Source organism: Aphelocoma coerulescens, chromosome 2, assembly GCF_041296385.1.
Source record: "Aphelocoma coerulescens isolate FSJ_1873_10779 chromosome 2, UR_Acoe_1.0, whole genome shotgun sequence".
Taxonomy (NCBI): domain Eukaryota; kingdom Metazoa; phylum Chordata; class Aves; order Passeriformes; family Corvidae; genus Aphelocoma; species Aphelocoma coerulescens.
In genome coordinates this window covers 131211742-131229748 of record NC_091015.1, presented here as the reverse complement: position 1 = coordinate 131229748, position 18007 = coordinate 131211742, and the positions used below count along the sequence as shown (strand labels likewise).

At 39.4% G+C, this 18007-nt stretch overlaps 1 protein-coding gene across 3 annotated transcripts in view; it reads right to left on the bottom strand.

The window, feature by feature from the left end:
• NKAIN3 (sodium/potassium transporting ATPase interacting 3) overlaps positions 1-18007 on the bottom strand; it is a 346639-nt gene that overhangs the window by 70777 nt on the left and 257855 nt on the right. For 2 of the 3 annotated variants that reach the window (XM_069004845.1, XM_069004846.1), the window contains exon 4: positions 16270-16467. In XM_069004845.1, coding sequence (XP_068860946.1) covers positions 16270-16467 — 198 coding nt within the window. Of the gene's footprint in view, positions 1-410; positions 530-16269; positions 16468-18007 lie in introns of those variants that run through there. The other variant, XM_069004847.1, reaches the window with a different exon arrangement.

Below are 18007 nucleotides of genomic sequence, written 5' to 3'. Positions count from 1 at the left end.
AGTCCAACTAATCTGAACCAGGGTAAAAGTTTCTAACTCATTTGAGGATATTTCTATTTACTGTATCTCTTTCCCTTACTTTACATGATAAAGTGCTTCAATTTCTCACTGGACAGAAGACATCAATCTCCACCATTCTTCAAAAATTCTTCCTCTGTAGATCAGGGGGCTCCTAATCTGTGGAGCAGGTGTTGTTGTTGAAGCAGGAACAGCCAGAGGAAGGTAATTGTTTCTGATGCCTGTGACAGTCACTGTCACTCAGTCTGCAATGCAGGTGTCAACAAAAGGTCAGACTCCCAAGTCACAGGACATTTTTGCCTGTTCTGATCCCTGAAACTGAAAAATGGGGCTGAGAGCAGGCAGTCTGTCCTCAGTTTTCTTATCACCTGTCTGCAGGCTTTGTGGGACAATGTGGTGCCTGGGGTGACTTGCTCAAGGGAGGAAAGAAAAGTCCAGTGTCTCTTCATCTGCCAGTTTTCTTCATTCCGTCCTTGAAGTCTTTGAATTTCCATTCAGGCTCTAAAGGAAACTCCAAAAGATAGAGATCTCACATTGCTGAAAGTCTTTCAACCCCAAGAAAGAGGTAGAGAATATTAATATGAAAGCAAAAGAGCTGGTTTGGAAGGGTTTAAAGATCAAGAACTTTTCAATGTCATTTTTATTCAAAGCATTTCAAACAGCAAAATATATTCAAGTTAGGAGAGCTTTAAGTGAATAAAGCCTTTTTTCTGGATAACATTATTTCCTCATATGACATGATATGCAGTTAAATATGTAATTAGAAGTAAATATATAATTATGATACTCCTTTGGTCTTTCATGAAATCTGGCAGCCTACATAGCTAATGTGTGGATTCACTCCTTCTTACCAGAAGTGGATACTTACTCCTTTCATTCCCTCTGTAAAACCCTACAAAGAACTGAGTGTCTAGAAACACACTAGCTATTGCAAGGAGTGCTGTAGGTTCAATAGAACTGCTAGGAATATGTGAGAATCCTGGAAACTGCAAAGTGGAGGCAATCTTCTCCCTATTTATTGTTTCCTACATAAACTCTTTATCAATGAGCACCTAAGGACCTTTTATTTTCACTCGCATCAGCTTTACAACTGTAAATTTCCATTTATTTAATTGTAATTCTTTCCGGTGAAAATGGTGGTGTGTTTTCATGGTGTTAGTTTACAATATTTTAATAAAAATGCATGACTCCCCTATGAAAAAGAAAAATCCCATATCAGCTATTTTCAAGCAGCACCTCTAGACTGAAACTAACAGACCAAAGGAAAAAACACCAGTGGCTATAAAATATTCTTAACTCGGAGGTACGAGAATCTGCCAATATCACATAATGAAAAAACAAGCACCTGAGAGATTACAACCTTATTTACCCTTTTTGCCTACAGACTTCCTATGGAGTCCAATATCCATTGTCTGTGGACAAAACCCACAAATCATTAAAGTAAGAAGAATTTCTGGAAGGCTTAAAACCAAAAGCAAACACCCGACTCTTTCAGGCACTCTATTACAAGAGTAAATTGGACATCCCCCCTTTGGAGCTGAAGAGTTTGTATGAAATTGTGGGCATGGTACCAGGCAGTCATGTTCCTGTGAAATTGAGTACATTTCCTCAGGAATTCCTGGAGGTGAAGTAAGAATTCTCATTAACGTGGGGCTGTGGGTAATCTCACAACTGGCCAATCCAGCCTCCTTGTACTGGACAATGAAAACGAGACAGGCAGTGTGGAAAACAGGGGAACTGGAAACAGAAAAGACCAACACAGTCCCAAACCCTAAACAGTTTTTTTGGAAATGTCCCATTTGTGATGGTGAATCACAGAAAACCCAAGCAAAGAAACTCTATAGCACTCTTGCTTCCATGGACAACATGGCAGGAGTAAATAAAATGGGCCAAGGCACAATCCCATTTATCCAGGGTAACTGGTGTGTCCGGCATGGCTCACACCTCAGAAACTATGTTTTCCTCACCTCTCTCCCAGCACAGACAAACAGGGTGGGCTCATGTGCTCAGGCTCCTGGGCATAATCCCTGACCTGTGCTGTGTTCACCATTGGTGGTCAACACAACCTTTTTCAGATTTCAGTAAAGCTTTTGATATTGTCTGTCACAGTATCCTGTAGTTACAAAAATGCTGCTAGCGAGGATTTTCTTGTTATTTTCTAAGTCCGTGAGAGACTTTTCTCTCTCACAGAAGAGGTAGCAGGGAATGTAAACAACCCAGACACCTGCAACCTTGAAAAGTCTTGTTTATGGTATAGTAGAAAAATATTTTGACAATGGATGTTTTAGGATTTTAGCCAATCACCCCCAAGGGGTGGCTGGCCCTTTGTCCAATTAGGCTATGAAGAAAAAAGTCTATAAAAGAGTTTGTAAAATAATTAAATAAATCAATCTTGCTGCACAACTCCTGCTTGCTGGATCTTCTCCTCCTCCTCCTCCCTATGGCTGCGGGACACGGTGCTATACCGTAGGAACCAGGCCTGCGGTAATAGTATCCTTCTGGACAAAATGTCCAGCACACAGCTGGATAAACACATCATGTGATGGGTGAGTGACTGGTGAGTCAGGTGCAAAGGGCCATGACAAATGGGGTGACATCAGACTGGAGGCCTGTCACAAGCAGAGTTCCACATGGCCTGTGCTCTGCAACACCTTCATAAATGACTTGGATGCAGGACGTTAAGGTATACTACGTAAATTTGCTGATGACACTAAACTGGGAAAAGCTGTTGACTCCCTCCAGGGCAGGGAGGCCCTGCAGGGAGACCTCTACAAATTAGAGGACTGGGCAATCACCAACCATATGGATCTCAACAAGGGACAGTACTGGATTCTGCACCTGGAAAGGAGGCAACCCTGGATGTATGGATAGACTGGGAATGATAGGCTGGAAAGCTGTGGAAAGGGACCTGAGGGTCCTGGCTGACAGAAAGTTGAATATGCATCAGCAGTGCCCTGGCAGCCAGGAGGGCCAGGCGTGTCCTGAGGGGCATCAGGCACAGCATCTCTAGCCAGGCAAGGGAGGGATTGTCCCACTGTGCTCTGTGCTAGTCTGGCCTCACCTCGAGTCCTGTGTGCCTTTTTGGGGGCCACAATATAAGAAGGACATAAAGCCATTAGAGAGCATCCAAAGGAGTGCTGTGAAGATGGTGAAGGGCATAGAAGGGAAGATGTATGAGGAGCAGCTGAGGTCACCTGGCTTGTTCAGCCTGGAGAAGAGGAGGCTGAGGGAAGACCTCTGTGACATCTACAGCTTCCTTAGGAGGGGAAGTGGAGAGGCAGACAGTGATCTCTTCTCTGCAGTGACCAGTCACAGGACCCAGGGGAATGGAATGAATCTATGTCAAGGGAGATTTAGGTTGGCTATTAGGGAAAGATTCTTCACCCAGAGGGTGGCTGGGCACTGGAACAGCCTGCCCAGTGAAATGGTCACAGACCCAAGCCTACAGAATTCCAGACATATTTGGACAATGCTTTTAGGCACATGGTGTGATCCTTGGAGTGGTCCTGTGAAAGGCCAGGAATTAGACTTGATATTCCTTGTGGGTCCCTTTTAACTCAGGATAATTTATGACTCTGTGAGAAACATGATGTTAATATGCACACACAGTGGGTAAAACAGAGGATGATGCTCAAACTCATTTTCTGGCCCTGTTGGGGCCAGACAGGGCTACTGAAATTCTGTAATGTACACCGAGTATGTTGTAAGCATGAGGACATCCTGCTAACAAGTATGACCAAAACAGAAAGCAGAGCATTGGAGGGGAATCACAAACTGTTCTTTTAAGGACTTTCATAATCCATTTTAGCTGTCAGTGGAAAAATGTGCAGATTAAAAATATTCTGAAGTCTTCTGTGCTTTTCCTTGGTATCTAATGACTTTGGTCACATTGCAATTAGATAAGATTGCTAGGGAGAGTTATATTATTACTATTATTAATTATATATCATATGATAATACTAATATAATTACACATTGTACCATATCAATATAATTTTATATTCATATTCTAGCTTGCATTAGAAAAAATTCCATGGTTAGAAAAAGCAGACGAACTCTCCAGTACAACAAGCCCTTAAGGATTAAGGTACCATGTCTACATCATTATGCAGGATTTGCACAAGGAAATAAAAAAGCTAAGGCAAAAAAAAAAATCTTGTAATAGAAAAATTTCTCAAGATAGTCACTAAATTTGATAGTTATATCTATTAAGCTTTCCACTTGGAAGGACCTGTCTATTGAGAAATTGTACCCCTTGTTACAGCTTGGTAGCATGAGGCTGATATGATCCACATTACCAGTGATCAACAAGATGGCACAGATAACAAGACTCTCATTTCTGGAGACTGAAGTGTGTTTAAATGAGGCTGCAGTTTGAGTCTGCAAATGAGCATGCTCTAGAAATAACAAATGGAGCACAGATAATATGCTTTTCTTTTATAGTTCAGTTTTGGTCAAGAATCACATTGATGGTTCATTTTCTGCTAACATGGGCAGTAAACTCATTGCCTTCCACAACACAGGGGAAGCTTCAAATGTGTGCTGAGCTGTGCAGGTGTCCCTGCCCATGGCAGGAAAGTGGGAATGACATGCCCTTTAAAGTCCCTTCCAACCCAAATCATTCTATCTCTATGAACATGTGAACCTATGACCCTGTGTAGGGACCATGGAAAATGTTTCATCCATAGTCCCAGATGCTGTTCTGCCTTTTGGGTGGGAAAGGGAATTTTGAAGTATGTTTATTGGGGAAGCTGAAGTAAATAATTTTAGTAAGCCTGTGTGCTTTCTTTTTCTTAAGAAATAATCCTCTTCTCTATTTAAAAATTTAAGGAATAGCATTAAAGTTGCAAGTTAGGTGGTCTGGGGTAGCTGTTATTGTTAATTAGGTCTAAGACCCTTTTCAGGGAAAACAAGATAAATACATGCAAAAGAAGGGAGAAATCAACAGCAGAGCCAGAAAAATGCAACTACGCCTTTTAGCGCAGACTCTTATGTGCAAGGTCAGTAATGGGAAATCCCAGTATGGCATGGCTTTCCATAACTCACTCCCACTCTTGGTCATTTGTACCCATAACAAAACATGCAGAAAGTTGATTTCAGCTGCCTAAAGCAAGAACAGAGTCATGACAGGGAAGAAAAAGATGTCTCTCTTCATAGTTAAGACAAATCTCACTGCATAAGTGGCAGAGAAAATAAGAAAATAAAGCGGAGAAGAAGAGGAAAGCTTGCAGTCCAGTTGTGTTCTTGACTCAGCTCCTCTGTGGGCTGGTTTGGGGAGAGCATCTTTATGTGAGGTTACCGGTAGAATCATGGCCCCAGGAAAAGGAAAGAGAGAAGAAGTAATATTGAAACACTTGGGTCTTGCCAGTTATCTCCTGCTTGCCTAAGTAAAAAATCAGTATCCAGGGAGGGGAACTTGACAGTCCCTGGCCATTAGTGATAAGAGCTACCAAGATGATGAAATTTGTAAGAAAAACCTCCAGGCAACGACAAGGATATTTCAAACACCCAAAGGACTTGACTCTTGAAATCCCTTTCTGGGAATCAGCATATTACTTGAATAGACACTGCAGCTGTCTGGTATAATTGACCAGGATGTATCTTTAGTTTTCTAAGTTGATCTTTATATTTTAATTCATTATTAAAATACAGTATTTTTATTTTATGCATGTATGTGTGCGAAGATATCAGGTACATTATAAGTTAAGAAACAAGATAAAAATAAATAAATCACAAGTAAAAATGGAAATGATCATGTTCTTTTAAGAGGGTGTTTAATTATCCACCACTTTTTACTGTCATTCACAATGATTATCAATTAATCTACATAGCATTAATTTACATAAGAGGATGTGGAAAGTTAAACTAGAAAAGTTCCACATCACTAAGAATGATTTTTTGAAAAATCTTTACTTATATCATAGATTCAGACAGATCCAGCAGATGTCTTTTGCAACACCTGATTTATTCAATTATTATTTTCAGACTAAAATCAGCTTTATGGAACAACATCATTTTTCATCATTCTTCTCCTTCCCTGGGGACAATTGTTTCAACTGAAACCTTCTACATGGGTGAGAAGAAATGAAATTTGTTTTTCAGACTTTAAGATGATTTTGTCCTTTCAGAATAGTTACTGATACCAAATAAAGTAATTTACATCAATGTCCCTTTCAAGACCACTAGCAATCTTACCTATTTAGATCATAATCAAACTACAGCAAAAAAATGCCTCAAGCATCCATTTCACTCAGTGTCTACCTATTCTGAACCTTCAGAGAACACAAAAATCCTTATAGTTACTTATTCCTAGACACAACCTTACACAACCTGTCCTTCTCATCTGTGTTTGTTGCTTTTCTTTCAATGACAAGACTCACTTCTTTTGTTTTATAAAAGGTATTAAAAATGCTTACACCCTTAGGCAAGTTAGGCAACCACTGAAAAATTCAGTCAAAAAAAAAAGGCAAATTCGTTAGGTAACTCTGTGTAAATTACTACTGTGATTTTGTAAAGCATCACTTCTTAGGTTTTTATCAACATGCATCTTGACTGAGCTCATGTACAAACTTTTTATTAGCCTCTCTTGGGGTGTTGCAGTGGTACCCAAATGCTGCTCTCTGGTACCTTGTCTCGTGGGCTATAATCCCTCCCTGCTTTCCTTCCCCTCCCATGGAGCTATTCACACACCTAATCGGTGAATAAAGAGTCTTGTGGCAGCCATCTCCTTTGGCAGGCTCAGAAGCAGCAGCAGAACAGCAGCATCACTGCTGCAGCTCGGTGCCTCTCCCTACACAATGTGTCTGAGGATTTTGCATGAACTAGACTGTTTACATGGCCAGTATCTTCCACGGGACAGCTGAGAGGAGCTAAGTGAGTATTTACAGCAAAGGATGGAACAGCCCCTTAACAAGTCCACCATGCCCTGCAGTCAAGCGTGTCACCAACATGGCTGCAACAGGGGAAACCACATCCTGGGCTAGACCTCACACCTTCTGGTGGGATTCCCTGCTCTGCTTTGAAGAATATAAAGGAAGCAATTACATTTTTTAACAGTTTCCATAATACTAGATAGTAAACAAAGAATGGTCACAAGCAGATTTTCAGAGAATTTGGACCAGAAGATTTAGCTACAAAAGCTATGAAGGCAACATTTGCAGAACACAGGGCATTTAAAACTTAGTCTGCACTGCAATCTTCCTGTATCAAAATATATTTTCCTAGAAAACCTTGTCTGTCTTTCTGTGAGTAGTTCTGAGAGCAAGTAATTCTATGAGCATATGCACTTTGACTTCCTTCCTCAGTGAAAATCAAATAATTTCCTCAAATCTTGAGGAGTATAGGTGGCTTCACTGCTTGTTCAGTGAAATCCTTCCCCTGGCTTCTCCTATTTCCTTAGGAAAAAACAGAAAGGATTGCAAATCACTGGGGACTGCATTTGAGAGAAAAGAAGAATTCTTTCTGCAGTCAGGTCACATTCAGGCAACAAATTTTAATGGAAGAGCTAGGCTGTGGATTTAGTACATGATTAAAAGAAAAATGTCCTGTCAGTGGAAGCTCACACAGAGATGGGTTTTAATCAGTGGATATCTTCCCCCATATAAGAAAGTCTGGGCACATGATTATCAACTACAATATGCAGAAAGAATCATGCTGCTGAGCATGAGTGAGCACGCATCTATTGCTGTCAGGCTCAGCGAGACTGCCGTGGGAGGCTCACCTCTGCTTTGCCTGTGTCTTTTACACTACATGTGCAGACTAAGGAATCAGTAAAATAGTAAAATACCTTTTCTTTACTTAAAATCATATCTGCATGTAAAAATCAACTATAGAACTGTGTTCTTTGGAAATAATAATAAAAAAAAATGCAGCAAAGTCAAGCCTATCCAGAGCTGTCAATCACCCAGTGATTGACTGGTCAATCACCCAGTGAATCACTCTTAGCCTAGAGGAATTAATTTCCTTGGTTGGTTTATCAACTTCACAGCTGGAGCAGACCTGATGCAACACACTCCTAGCAATGCAGAATTGCACCTTGGCAGAAAAGTACAAATTTTATTCCACCTTCCAAGTAAACTATCATACACTGATTCTCACAAACTGCTAAAAGCTTGTGAGTGTCCTGAGAGGAACGAAGACAAATATCTTAAGAAACAATATACTCTGGCTTTCTGAATTTCCAGTATCTTTGTTGTCCCAGTAGCTCATCAAAGGGTTAAGGCTGCCAATAATATAGTCAAGAAAATATCCCTAAAGTTCAAAGCAAACACTACTTTCACTTTTCTTAATGAAAAATGTTTGATTTCCGTGTTCTCTAAAAAAATGTTTAGATTGGCAATTTCTGTTACGCTTTTCACTCTATTCTGTAATAATGTTCAAATTCCTAGTGCAACATTCAGCATTCTGCTCAGCTCTAAAGATAGCATGTAGACATACAAGTTTGCAGAGACACTTTAGCCTGCCTTTCCCTCTTTCACCATGTCTCCTGCTTATTCATGCAGATACTCACTTGTATTGGAATCTGTGGTCACCATGTTTGCTGTGCACTGGGCTGCTGCAGTTCCCTGCTCAGTACTAGTCCATGTTAACTTCAGAAATGAAGTTAAATGAAGGAAATGAATAGGAATGAAAGTATCTATCTGAGAATTGCAAGAAATATGTTGCAGACATTTAGTCTATTACACTGTTTCTGCCATGGGTGAATTATGGGCAGAGGTTGAAGGGAGGAAAACCAGCTATTTTCCAAATCTCCCATTTACTTCCAGTTCTTCTGCATAATTTGCAACAAAATATTAATGAGCTCCATAAAGGTTAAAATAAAAAATTGATTTCTATTTTTACTATAAATACTTTTGCATAAATAAAAGTATTTCAGAATACCTGCACAGAACCTCACTAACTTTTTTGACAATAGAAGAATTGTCACAGTAATTTTCATGTAAAATGTCAAACAACTCTGTATCAAGTACTACAGAATGTCTAGAACAACTAAGTTCCCATGTAGATTAACTATCAAGGTGAGGGCACATGTTGCTAATGCTTGAACTGTTGTCTGCTATCCCCTCAACCTCAGCCATCTCTGGTGCAGTAGTTGGCCAAGTCTTTTTCACAAATCCATATCATAACAGTTAATGAATGAATGAGAATGCAAATAGCTATAATATCAGTGTTTTCAGTTCCTTTTAAATGATCTGCTTGGAAAGCAGGCATCCCTGGATTGACAACGGAGATGAAAAACCACAGATTTATCTTGATCCTGTCTCACATAGTTGGTTTATTGACCCAGCCTAGTATTTAGACAAATGTACTTGTGTATTTTACTACCTACGCACTACCATGAATAATGAGGTCTAACTAAATTTAACAAGAAAGGACAAGGCCATTTCTAGAATGTTAGCGCAGATACAGTCTCTCACTATTTCTCTTTCTCTTGGTATATATATTCTCTTGTTTTTTAACACTGAAGGCTTGTTAATGGCAAAGGTGAAGTGGGCTGTATGCATCCCTGAACCAATACTACAGTCAGTGGAAGAATTGCACAAGACACAGCTCCTGATGAAAATACAATGACACAGCTACAAAAAAAGCACTGGAAGTACTGTCGAAAGCCATAGGCTTGCACAAGCCTCTGTAGCTTGTTTGCAGTCTGTTTCAGAGACTGACAACTCCTCTGTAACATTGCTCAGGCTGAAAAAATTCTTCTGATTTTCAACAATCTGGTGATCTCACCAAACTTACTAATAAGTCTGTGAGAAGCCAACAGTTCACCATAACTGTCTATTCACATGGCCAAGAGACAAGTGTTGCTGGCTATTATTGGTTTTATCGTTGTTGTGATGATGATGATGATGATTGTGATGGTTGTGATGAAGAACAGGCATCTTTCATACACTTTTTTGGAGTAATGTTGAAGCTCAGCTCTGCAGACAATGAAAAAAGGTAATTTTCCACACCACTTTATGATTGTTTGTTATGAGAAAGAAGACATAAACTGTTTTCTGAACAAAAAATGTGGGAAGGGTGCAAACTAAAAGGAAATATGGAATACCTTCAGGACAACTATATTTTACTCATGTGTCATTCCTATAGCCCTTAACTCTAAATTACCTCATGCTTTTCTCTTACATGATGTTGACTGGGTTTCTTAATCAATCACTTGTCACTTGGGGAAATGTAAAGAAAGCAAGGACCTTGCCTGAGCACTGGTGTCAGCCCCTACAGGGATTTTCTTTGGAGAACATACATGATATGCTTCCTAGCATCCTTTTCTATCCAATTATAAAAATAGCAGTGCCATAACTAACAGGAAAAAAGGGGCTGCTGCAGTGCTCCAGAGGAGCCACATTATATATTGATATCATTAGACCTTTTGTTACATTTAAATGAACATGAACCAACCTGCAGCTCTGGCAGGGGCAAAAGCTGCTTTGCAACCTCTTTTGGAGCAATTCCTGCAACTTTCCCAATGGCATAGAGAAGGTAATCTTAACATCAGGGATAGAGAACAAGCCATGCAAATCAACCAAAAAAGCATTCAGATTTATGGGTCAGTAGTAAAAGCTTGGTCAATGACCTGAAATACATTAAGCCACTCCAGCACTGCCCATGATCGCAGTGTATACCTCAGTAGTCACAGTGCTTCCCCTGATTAGTTATTTACACAAGACTCATAACCTCCATTTTAATGTCTGTTGTGCTAAATATCTTTTTAAATTAAATTCTATTTTTATCTGATTAAAAAAAAAAGCAGTTAAGCCTACCAAATATCATAATTAATTCTTACGTCAAATAATCAACATTTGGCAGATTCTTTGAAGACAGCAAGGCAGAAATAATTCACAAAGTGAGACAATTGCATGGAGTCAGTATGAGGCACTGACTAGAGACAGCTATTCAGAAATTAAGTCAGATCCTTGCTTATCATTTCCCTATAGATGTGATGCTTGTATACTGGAGAGAACAACAGAGATTAAGAACATCAGAGAACTGTGCAGAAAAAGTAAGAGGAATAGAATCCTCACAAACAGGAGGATGCAATGATCTTTATGACACAGATTATTGTATTATTATGAATAATAATAATAATGAAAATTCAAAATATTTGAAATCATCATACCTGGTTAATTAAAACAGGACAACCCTGCAAATGTATGTATGACAAATCTAAGAATACTAACAAGTAGATTTTAAAAAGTGTTTAGAATCAATTTATGTCAATAATTATGAATCTTTTGAGCAGATAGGGACCATTTTTATAAAAAATGAGGTAAGTGCTAGAATTCTTTTTTTTTTTTTTAGCATAACATACCTCATGAAGTTCAACAAGGGGAAGTGCAAAGTCCTGCACCTTGGGAAAAGCAACCTCATCCATTGAACTATAGTAGGGGCCACCCAGTCTGGGGTAAAGGATTTCAGCAGAAAAAGACTTGGGGTTCGTGGTGAGTATCAGGCTGAAAATGTGTCAGCAGTGTCTCCTTGCCTCATAGAAGGCAACTGATACCCTGGGCTGCATTAGGCAAAGTAGTGCCAGCAGATGGAGGGAGGTGATCCTGCCCCTCTGCTCAGCGCTGCTCAGGCCTCACCTGCAGCGCTGGGTCTGGGTACAAACTGGAACACAGGAGGCTCCCTCTGAACACCAGAAAACACTTTTTCAGTGTGAGGGCTATCAAGCCCAGGCACAGGTTGCTCAGAGAGATTGTGGAGTCTCTCTCCTTGAGATAATCAAAAGCTGTTTGGACACAGTCCTGGGAAGGCTGCTTTAGGTGGACCCAGCTGAGTCTGAGGGGGTTGGATCAGATGACCTACAGAGGTCCCTTCCCACCTCAACCCTTCTTTGTGATTTTGTGATACAGAGGTTGCAATTTTTCTACTAGTGGTAGACATGTTACTGAGCATTCAGACACTATATTGAAAGCTGCTTTAGAAGCCTGTTGCCTCTTAGGGAAAGTGTACAACATTTACAAATTCATGAGTTCAAAGAAGCACTGGGAATACATCTTTTTAGGACATACACTTTAGCAGATAGTGACTCTGCTCACAGTGACCACAGTATCCAGTTTCCAAACTGGCTACCAGGAGTGCTTTTTCTTATACTTCTGATATTACAGCTTCATTATATTCTGTATAAAGTAATGTATTTTTGTATTTTAGTGTATGTTTTGTGCTTGGTAGTGGTATGTGATAAGCTATTCCCCATTGGATATGCTCACTGCTTTTTACTTCACTACGGAAAAATTTCAATATTCTTAATCTCTGTATCACATCTTTGTCTGGATTTATAGATGACTCTGCAAGAGAGAGTTTGGGGTTTTTTTTCTGTCTGTTCCTCCTCTGTAGGTCCAGCAGAAAGCCTGAGGGTTACAATAATTGACGCTTATGAGAGGCAACAGCTGGACCTCTGCAAAGCAAACCAGTAGCTTCCTTCAAAATATCCTGAATTTGGTCAGCATCAACACGCTGAAGAGCTTCAGTGTTTTTCATGTTTTTAGACTTAGGGTTATCACTTTCTTTGCTTCCCCCCTTCCTTCAGTGGTCTAGATTATAGGTTATCCTTCTATGCCGTGATGAGAATGGAAGGGAAGTTAACTTCACCTTGTGTAATGCAGCATTGTAAGAAAGTAACATCTCCTGGCCCAGAAGCATCTAGTTGTGACAGCCCGTTGCTCTGCCAAAATTTATTAATTTTGCTTCTTCAGCATTGGTGAAGTCATGTGGCTGCTAATTCCAGAATTCTGGCTTGGGGCTTTCTGCTGCACAGTGTTAAAGTCATATGAGGCTCTGGGTCTAATATAAATCTCCCTGCAATAACTTGGAGAACTTTTCAATGCTCAAGCTATTGAAGCCAGTGTGTACCTGGCATTTGATCCTCTCAGTGTGCATTATCTATTTTCAAATAACAAAAAAAATTGTATGAAGTGTCTTTCTCAAAGATGCTAAGCTGTCACCATTTTGACTGTATTATTAATTTGTTCTCTGAAAATAGGTTTCTGTAATGATGATCTGCCTTGCATTTTAAAGGTGTTGTGCAAAAGAATTTATTCATCAAGATAATATATATATTATGCACTACATCAAATAAATATAGATTTTAAACACAAAATTTAACTATAATTATTATTTACTATTAATTGCATCCTATTGTCTCAAACTTGATTCTCCCCCTATTTAAAGAAATGTTTAACATCTTTCAGCTACCATTCATTTGAATAGGCACCCATCATCAGGATGAGATACAAAGTTACTCTTTCACCAATAAAAATATTTTTTAGAAACAACTACAAAGCAGATAAAAAAATAGCTTTACCATGTTAAAATTAAATAAATGACTGTCAAACCTATTCCCTGAAGCAGGGTTTAATGCAGTCACAGCTGCAGCATTCTGTGCATATAAAAATCTTTATACCAGTTAAAAAAATAAAAATAAAAAGTCACCTTTCAATAATGCTGCTAGTGAGTTATATCTCAACAGGTATCCAGTACTTACCCCGGAGATATTTCTTCTTTCAGAGGCTCCAATTCTCTACCAAATGGAAGTGTTTGCATTCCCAGTCATTTGGACAAGGGTTAGCATGATAAAATGATTTGTTATGCCAATAAAGTTTTTTGTTACACTGTAAAATGGTTTGTTACGCTACTATTGCTACATAAAAATGTTATGAAAATTAAGTAGGTTGTAAGGTCCAAAAAGGAATAGTCTGCTTTTGGGACTAGCTACCAGGAAAAGGTAAAAAGAATGATCTTATGGTCTACAGTTCCTCAGTCCTCTGAAAAGACAACCTAAAGGACCTTTTAACTAACAACTGAAATTGGTACCCCAATGAGGAAAGCAGCTATGCATCCAAAATGGATGGGAACTTCCTCAAATCAATAGTGCTCAGAAAATGGGAGGAAACTGCAAATTATTTGATAATCCAGGTGGTGATTTCTGTCCTGTGTGACAGTACATGAAACAAGCCTAAACTGCAATTTGGAAGGGATACTGAAGTACAGACTCACAGTATGTTAATCATAACATGTCACAGATGGGATAGCAACGTAGGAAAACTGGAGGAAAACCTTACTTTGCATACAGTATTTTAATTTTAGCATTGTGTGTATCAATCAAAGCAGTATCTGAAACTGACAACTATTTAATTCACAGTCATGCCTTATAAGTTACTGGAACATTTCAAATTTTCAACTGAATTAAAATTTTTATTTAACCCAGAATGGCAATCAGTCACTTCTTCAGAAAGGGAAGGACAGTTACATCGTATGCTTTATAACTATTACAGAATTTCTATATTTTTTCATTTTCATATTTGCCTAGTTTGTATATAATTATTGTGTTTATTCTATTATTCTAATATTAGTATTTGTGTTCCTGTCATTTGACAGAACTGTACTGCACTAATAAGTGCAGAAGAAAACTGTTCCTGTGATCAACAACCAGCTGTATCAAACTCTAAATCTGTTGATAATCACAAAGAATACCAGAAAAATTTTAACATATACATTTTTTTCTTATAGAAGTGAGGAAGTGTTTAAAATATTTATGGTTTTCTCCTTTTCAACTAACCACACTTCATTATCCTTTGTATAGGCTCATTGATGCAGAGTGAATGACACTGCATTGGGAGGGAAGTCTGCTGCAAATGAACTCAAGGGAGAAGCACCTGCTTTGAGCATCAGGGCCACACAAAAATAAGGAAGGTGCTTGCAGTTAAGCCTGAATGTGCAGAATTCTTCTGGAAGGCCCACTTTCACAGTAAGGTTATAATTTATGTTGGCATATACAAAGCTGGGCCGCAAGAGAAGTAATTTTGTCTTCCCTGGAAAAGATCCTGACTCAAAGTCTTTGCTGCCTGACTGAAGGATGGTCAGGAGAAGTCTTGTGTAGGTGATGTTACTGGTGTGCAAACCAAGTGCACTACTTCAGACCTCGATCATCAAGTGGAAGTTCATTAATCACAGATGTACAAGTTTACCCAAGTCCAGCAAAAAGGAGTAGCAAGGAAAAAGCACTTGGCATCTTACAAAAGGCATTCAGTACTGCGGAGGAATTATCTTGAACTTTCAGACAAGAATGATAGATGTAACCACATATACTGATTTCTTTTCTTTTAAAAGATAAATGTGCTAATGCTGAAAAAATGTAAAAATTGAAATTTAAAAACGATTTTAAACTCATGAGTGAGATTTATTCTGAAGATCCCTTTTACTTTGCAAGTGGTAGCATGTACCAGTTTGTTAGTTAAACAGCTTGAAGTACCAAACAGACCAGAAATATGCATCCCTTCTGGCTGCTCAGACCAAGTAGTTCACCTGACTAGCAGGTGTGGACTACAGACCACACCTCTTCTCCCACTGTCCAACAAGCTCTGGTAGCCATGGTTAGGACCATGAGCCACAAGCATTTATGTCCTCAAAATAGGTCTGGACATCTGGGGTGATCGATCCTATGTGTGACCACTTGGGGTCAGCCAGTTGCAATGCACTACACGCAGCTATGAAGAGAAAGCTACCACTACTAGGAGATCACACACAGTTCATGCCAAACAACCTGTTAACTACAAGCAGAAGCAGCCAACAGACTGAGGAAAAACTGTGGCCAAGACTGGGCTGTTGCTCCCAAAGAAACTCATTGAGTCCCAGCACTTCCCTGCACTGCAGCCTTTTTTAATGACTTCTTGTAATTGCATTTTTGACTGGTGTTGCAACAAATGGGGACAACGGAGGTAGAGTATTCTGATAATGCAGAGTTCAAGGAGAGAAAAAAATAACATGGTTAAATATAAATGCACAATTTAATTCCTAATATTTTTCTGACCTTTTTCAAGGACTAAACCATATCTGAGTCTGGGAAGAAACTTAGCTATGTATCATGTAAAATATATTTACAATCAGGGCTAAATAAATGGCGTCGTTGATTGTGAACTTTGGAAAGGTTTAGGCAAATTTTTTCAGACAAGTCTGCTTTCCTTTGCTCTACATGTCTCAATGAACGAGAGCCAAGGACTCAAGTTAATTTCCACATATCCCAGCAATGACCAGAATGGGTACTATGTCTGTATAGAGCTTTAAGAGATATAAGGAGAGACAAGAACAGTGCACATTTTAATAAGGTATATATAATTCTCTAATTCAAAACACAATTAAAAATCTCTGTAGCTATCTATCACCTACACATCCCCTTTCCAGGACATGCAACAGCAGCAGGCTGTGTGTGAAAGGACTGATGGAATCCCAGTACAAAAAGAAACGTGAACTTACAGAGAGGAGTATTTGGATAGCGCTGTGAATGACCTCTAGGTACTGGAAATCGATGATGCAGCCTGTCACGGAGACATAGGAGTAATCCTCTAGGATGCCAGGGGAAGAAGGACGCACCACCCTCCGTATGCAGCCAGGCCCGTGTTCCCGCCACCAAGAGCGGTGCATTGAGATGTTAAAGGTCATGAGATCTGTTTCCTAGGAGAGGGAGGGAAAACGCGTGAACACCTCTGACTTTCTGTTATTTAAGGTAAAGAAAGGGGAAATAAAAAGATCTTTTCAATTTTATAAGGGCAATGAGATAATTATCCTTAATCCTCACCCCAGTAATTTTGGCATGAAAGTAGGATGTTGAAGGGGAGAGAGGAAATTGCAAATATTCATTGATTATTTTGTAGTTGTACAGAGGAACTTCTGCCTGGCATAAGAACCATCATACCAGGTACTCTACAAAACACATGTTCCCTTGGACTTACAACCTGAAAAGGAATTTTGCTGTTACTTGATTAGAATGTAACTTAAGAACTAATTTATTTCTTTTTAACAGACAACAGAGCCAGTTTTACCCCATGGTATTGGAGACAATCTAAATCAAATTTACATCTTATTTGATGATTTCCATAATCAGATTCAAATGAGAAGACGTCTCCATTCTTCTCTCTGTTCTTCCCTCTGCCTCTCATCCAGATTACCAACTTTTCAGTTTAATGAAAGAACCTACTTTTGTGAACTGATCTGGGTTTAAAATAAAAACAGTAAGTTCTCTTCACTCAAATTATCTTCCTGATCAGATACTAAACCTACCCTGATGAGTACTAGTTGCATTGTAACCCACACAGGATGTATAATGTCTGTGCATTTTAGTAAACGTCATCCCACTTCCACTTGGAGCGGTGAAAAGTGGCAAACCTACTAATGTGCTACAGATTTTCTAAGAGCTTACCTGTGAAGTACAAACAGGAAAATTCATTTGAATTAACAACAGATTTGGGTCTTTAGGTCATGCATAAGTGAAATACACTGAAGTTGAATGGATGCCATTTAAATGCAAAAAAATCCCAACCCTCCTCACTGGAGATAAATGAGAGCTGAGTTATATTAATACTTTAAACAATTAATTACGATTTACATTTCCATGTTTCCCATTCTCAACTTCAAGTAAAAAATGTCCACAAATTGTCAGCCTGTCTTGGGGTGACGTCATGTTGTGTATCCCATATCACTGCCTATGCCCAGAAATTAATTTTTGTGCCTTTCTGTGCCTCTAAACTGAGCCTGAGAGGGAGAAGAAAAAACTGAGCAAAACTTTCTCAAAGCAGTTTGCAGCTTGTTCAAGGTCACATAAAGATAGGAGGCTTTTTTTTTCCCAGCCGCGGCAGGGGAGCGAGGAAGCACCCGGCTTGCTGTGTTCCAGTCAGCTTTTGGCCAGTTGTTTTCAGTTTCTGGCTCTCTGGAGAGAGCCTGAGAGTTGGACCTTGCTTTTTCCTTCTCTAGAATTCTGGATTTTCTCCCTTTGCTACTGGACTGCTTTCAAGCTCAGAGCACATCGGGAGGACTTTTCATCGGGCACAGAGGGCCTGGCCCTGGGCCAAGCCCCAGCTCCGAGGAGACCAAAGGGAGGACTCTAACGCTATCCCAGGTTTTTCCTCCACAGCGAAAGATTTTACCATTTCACCTCATTTTCCTTTCCCGTGTGTTTGTTAAATAAATAGTTTTATCTTCTTCACTTTCCTTCAAG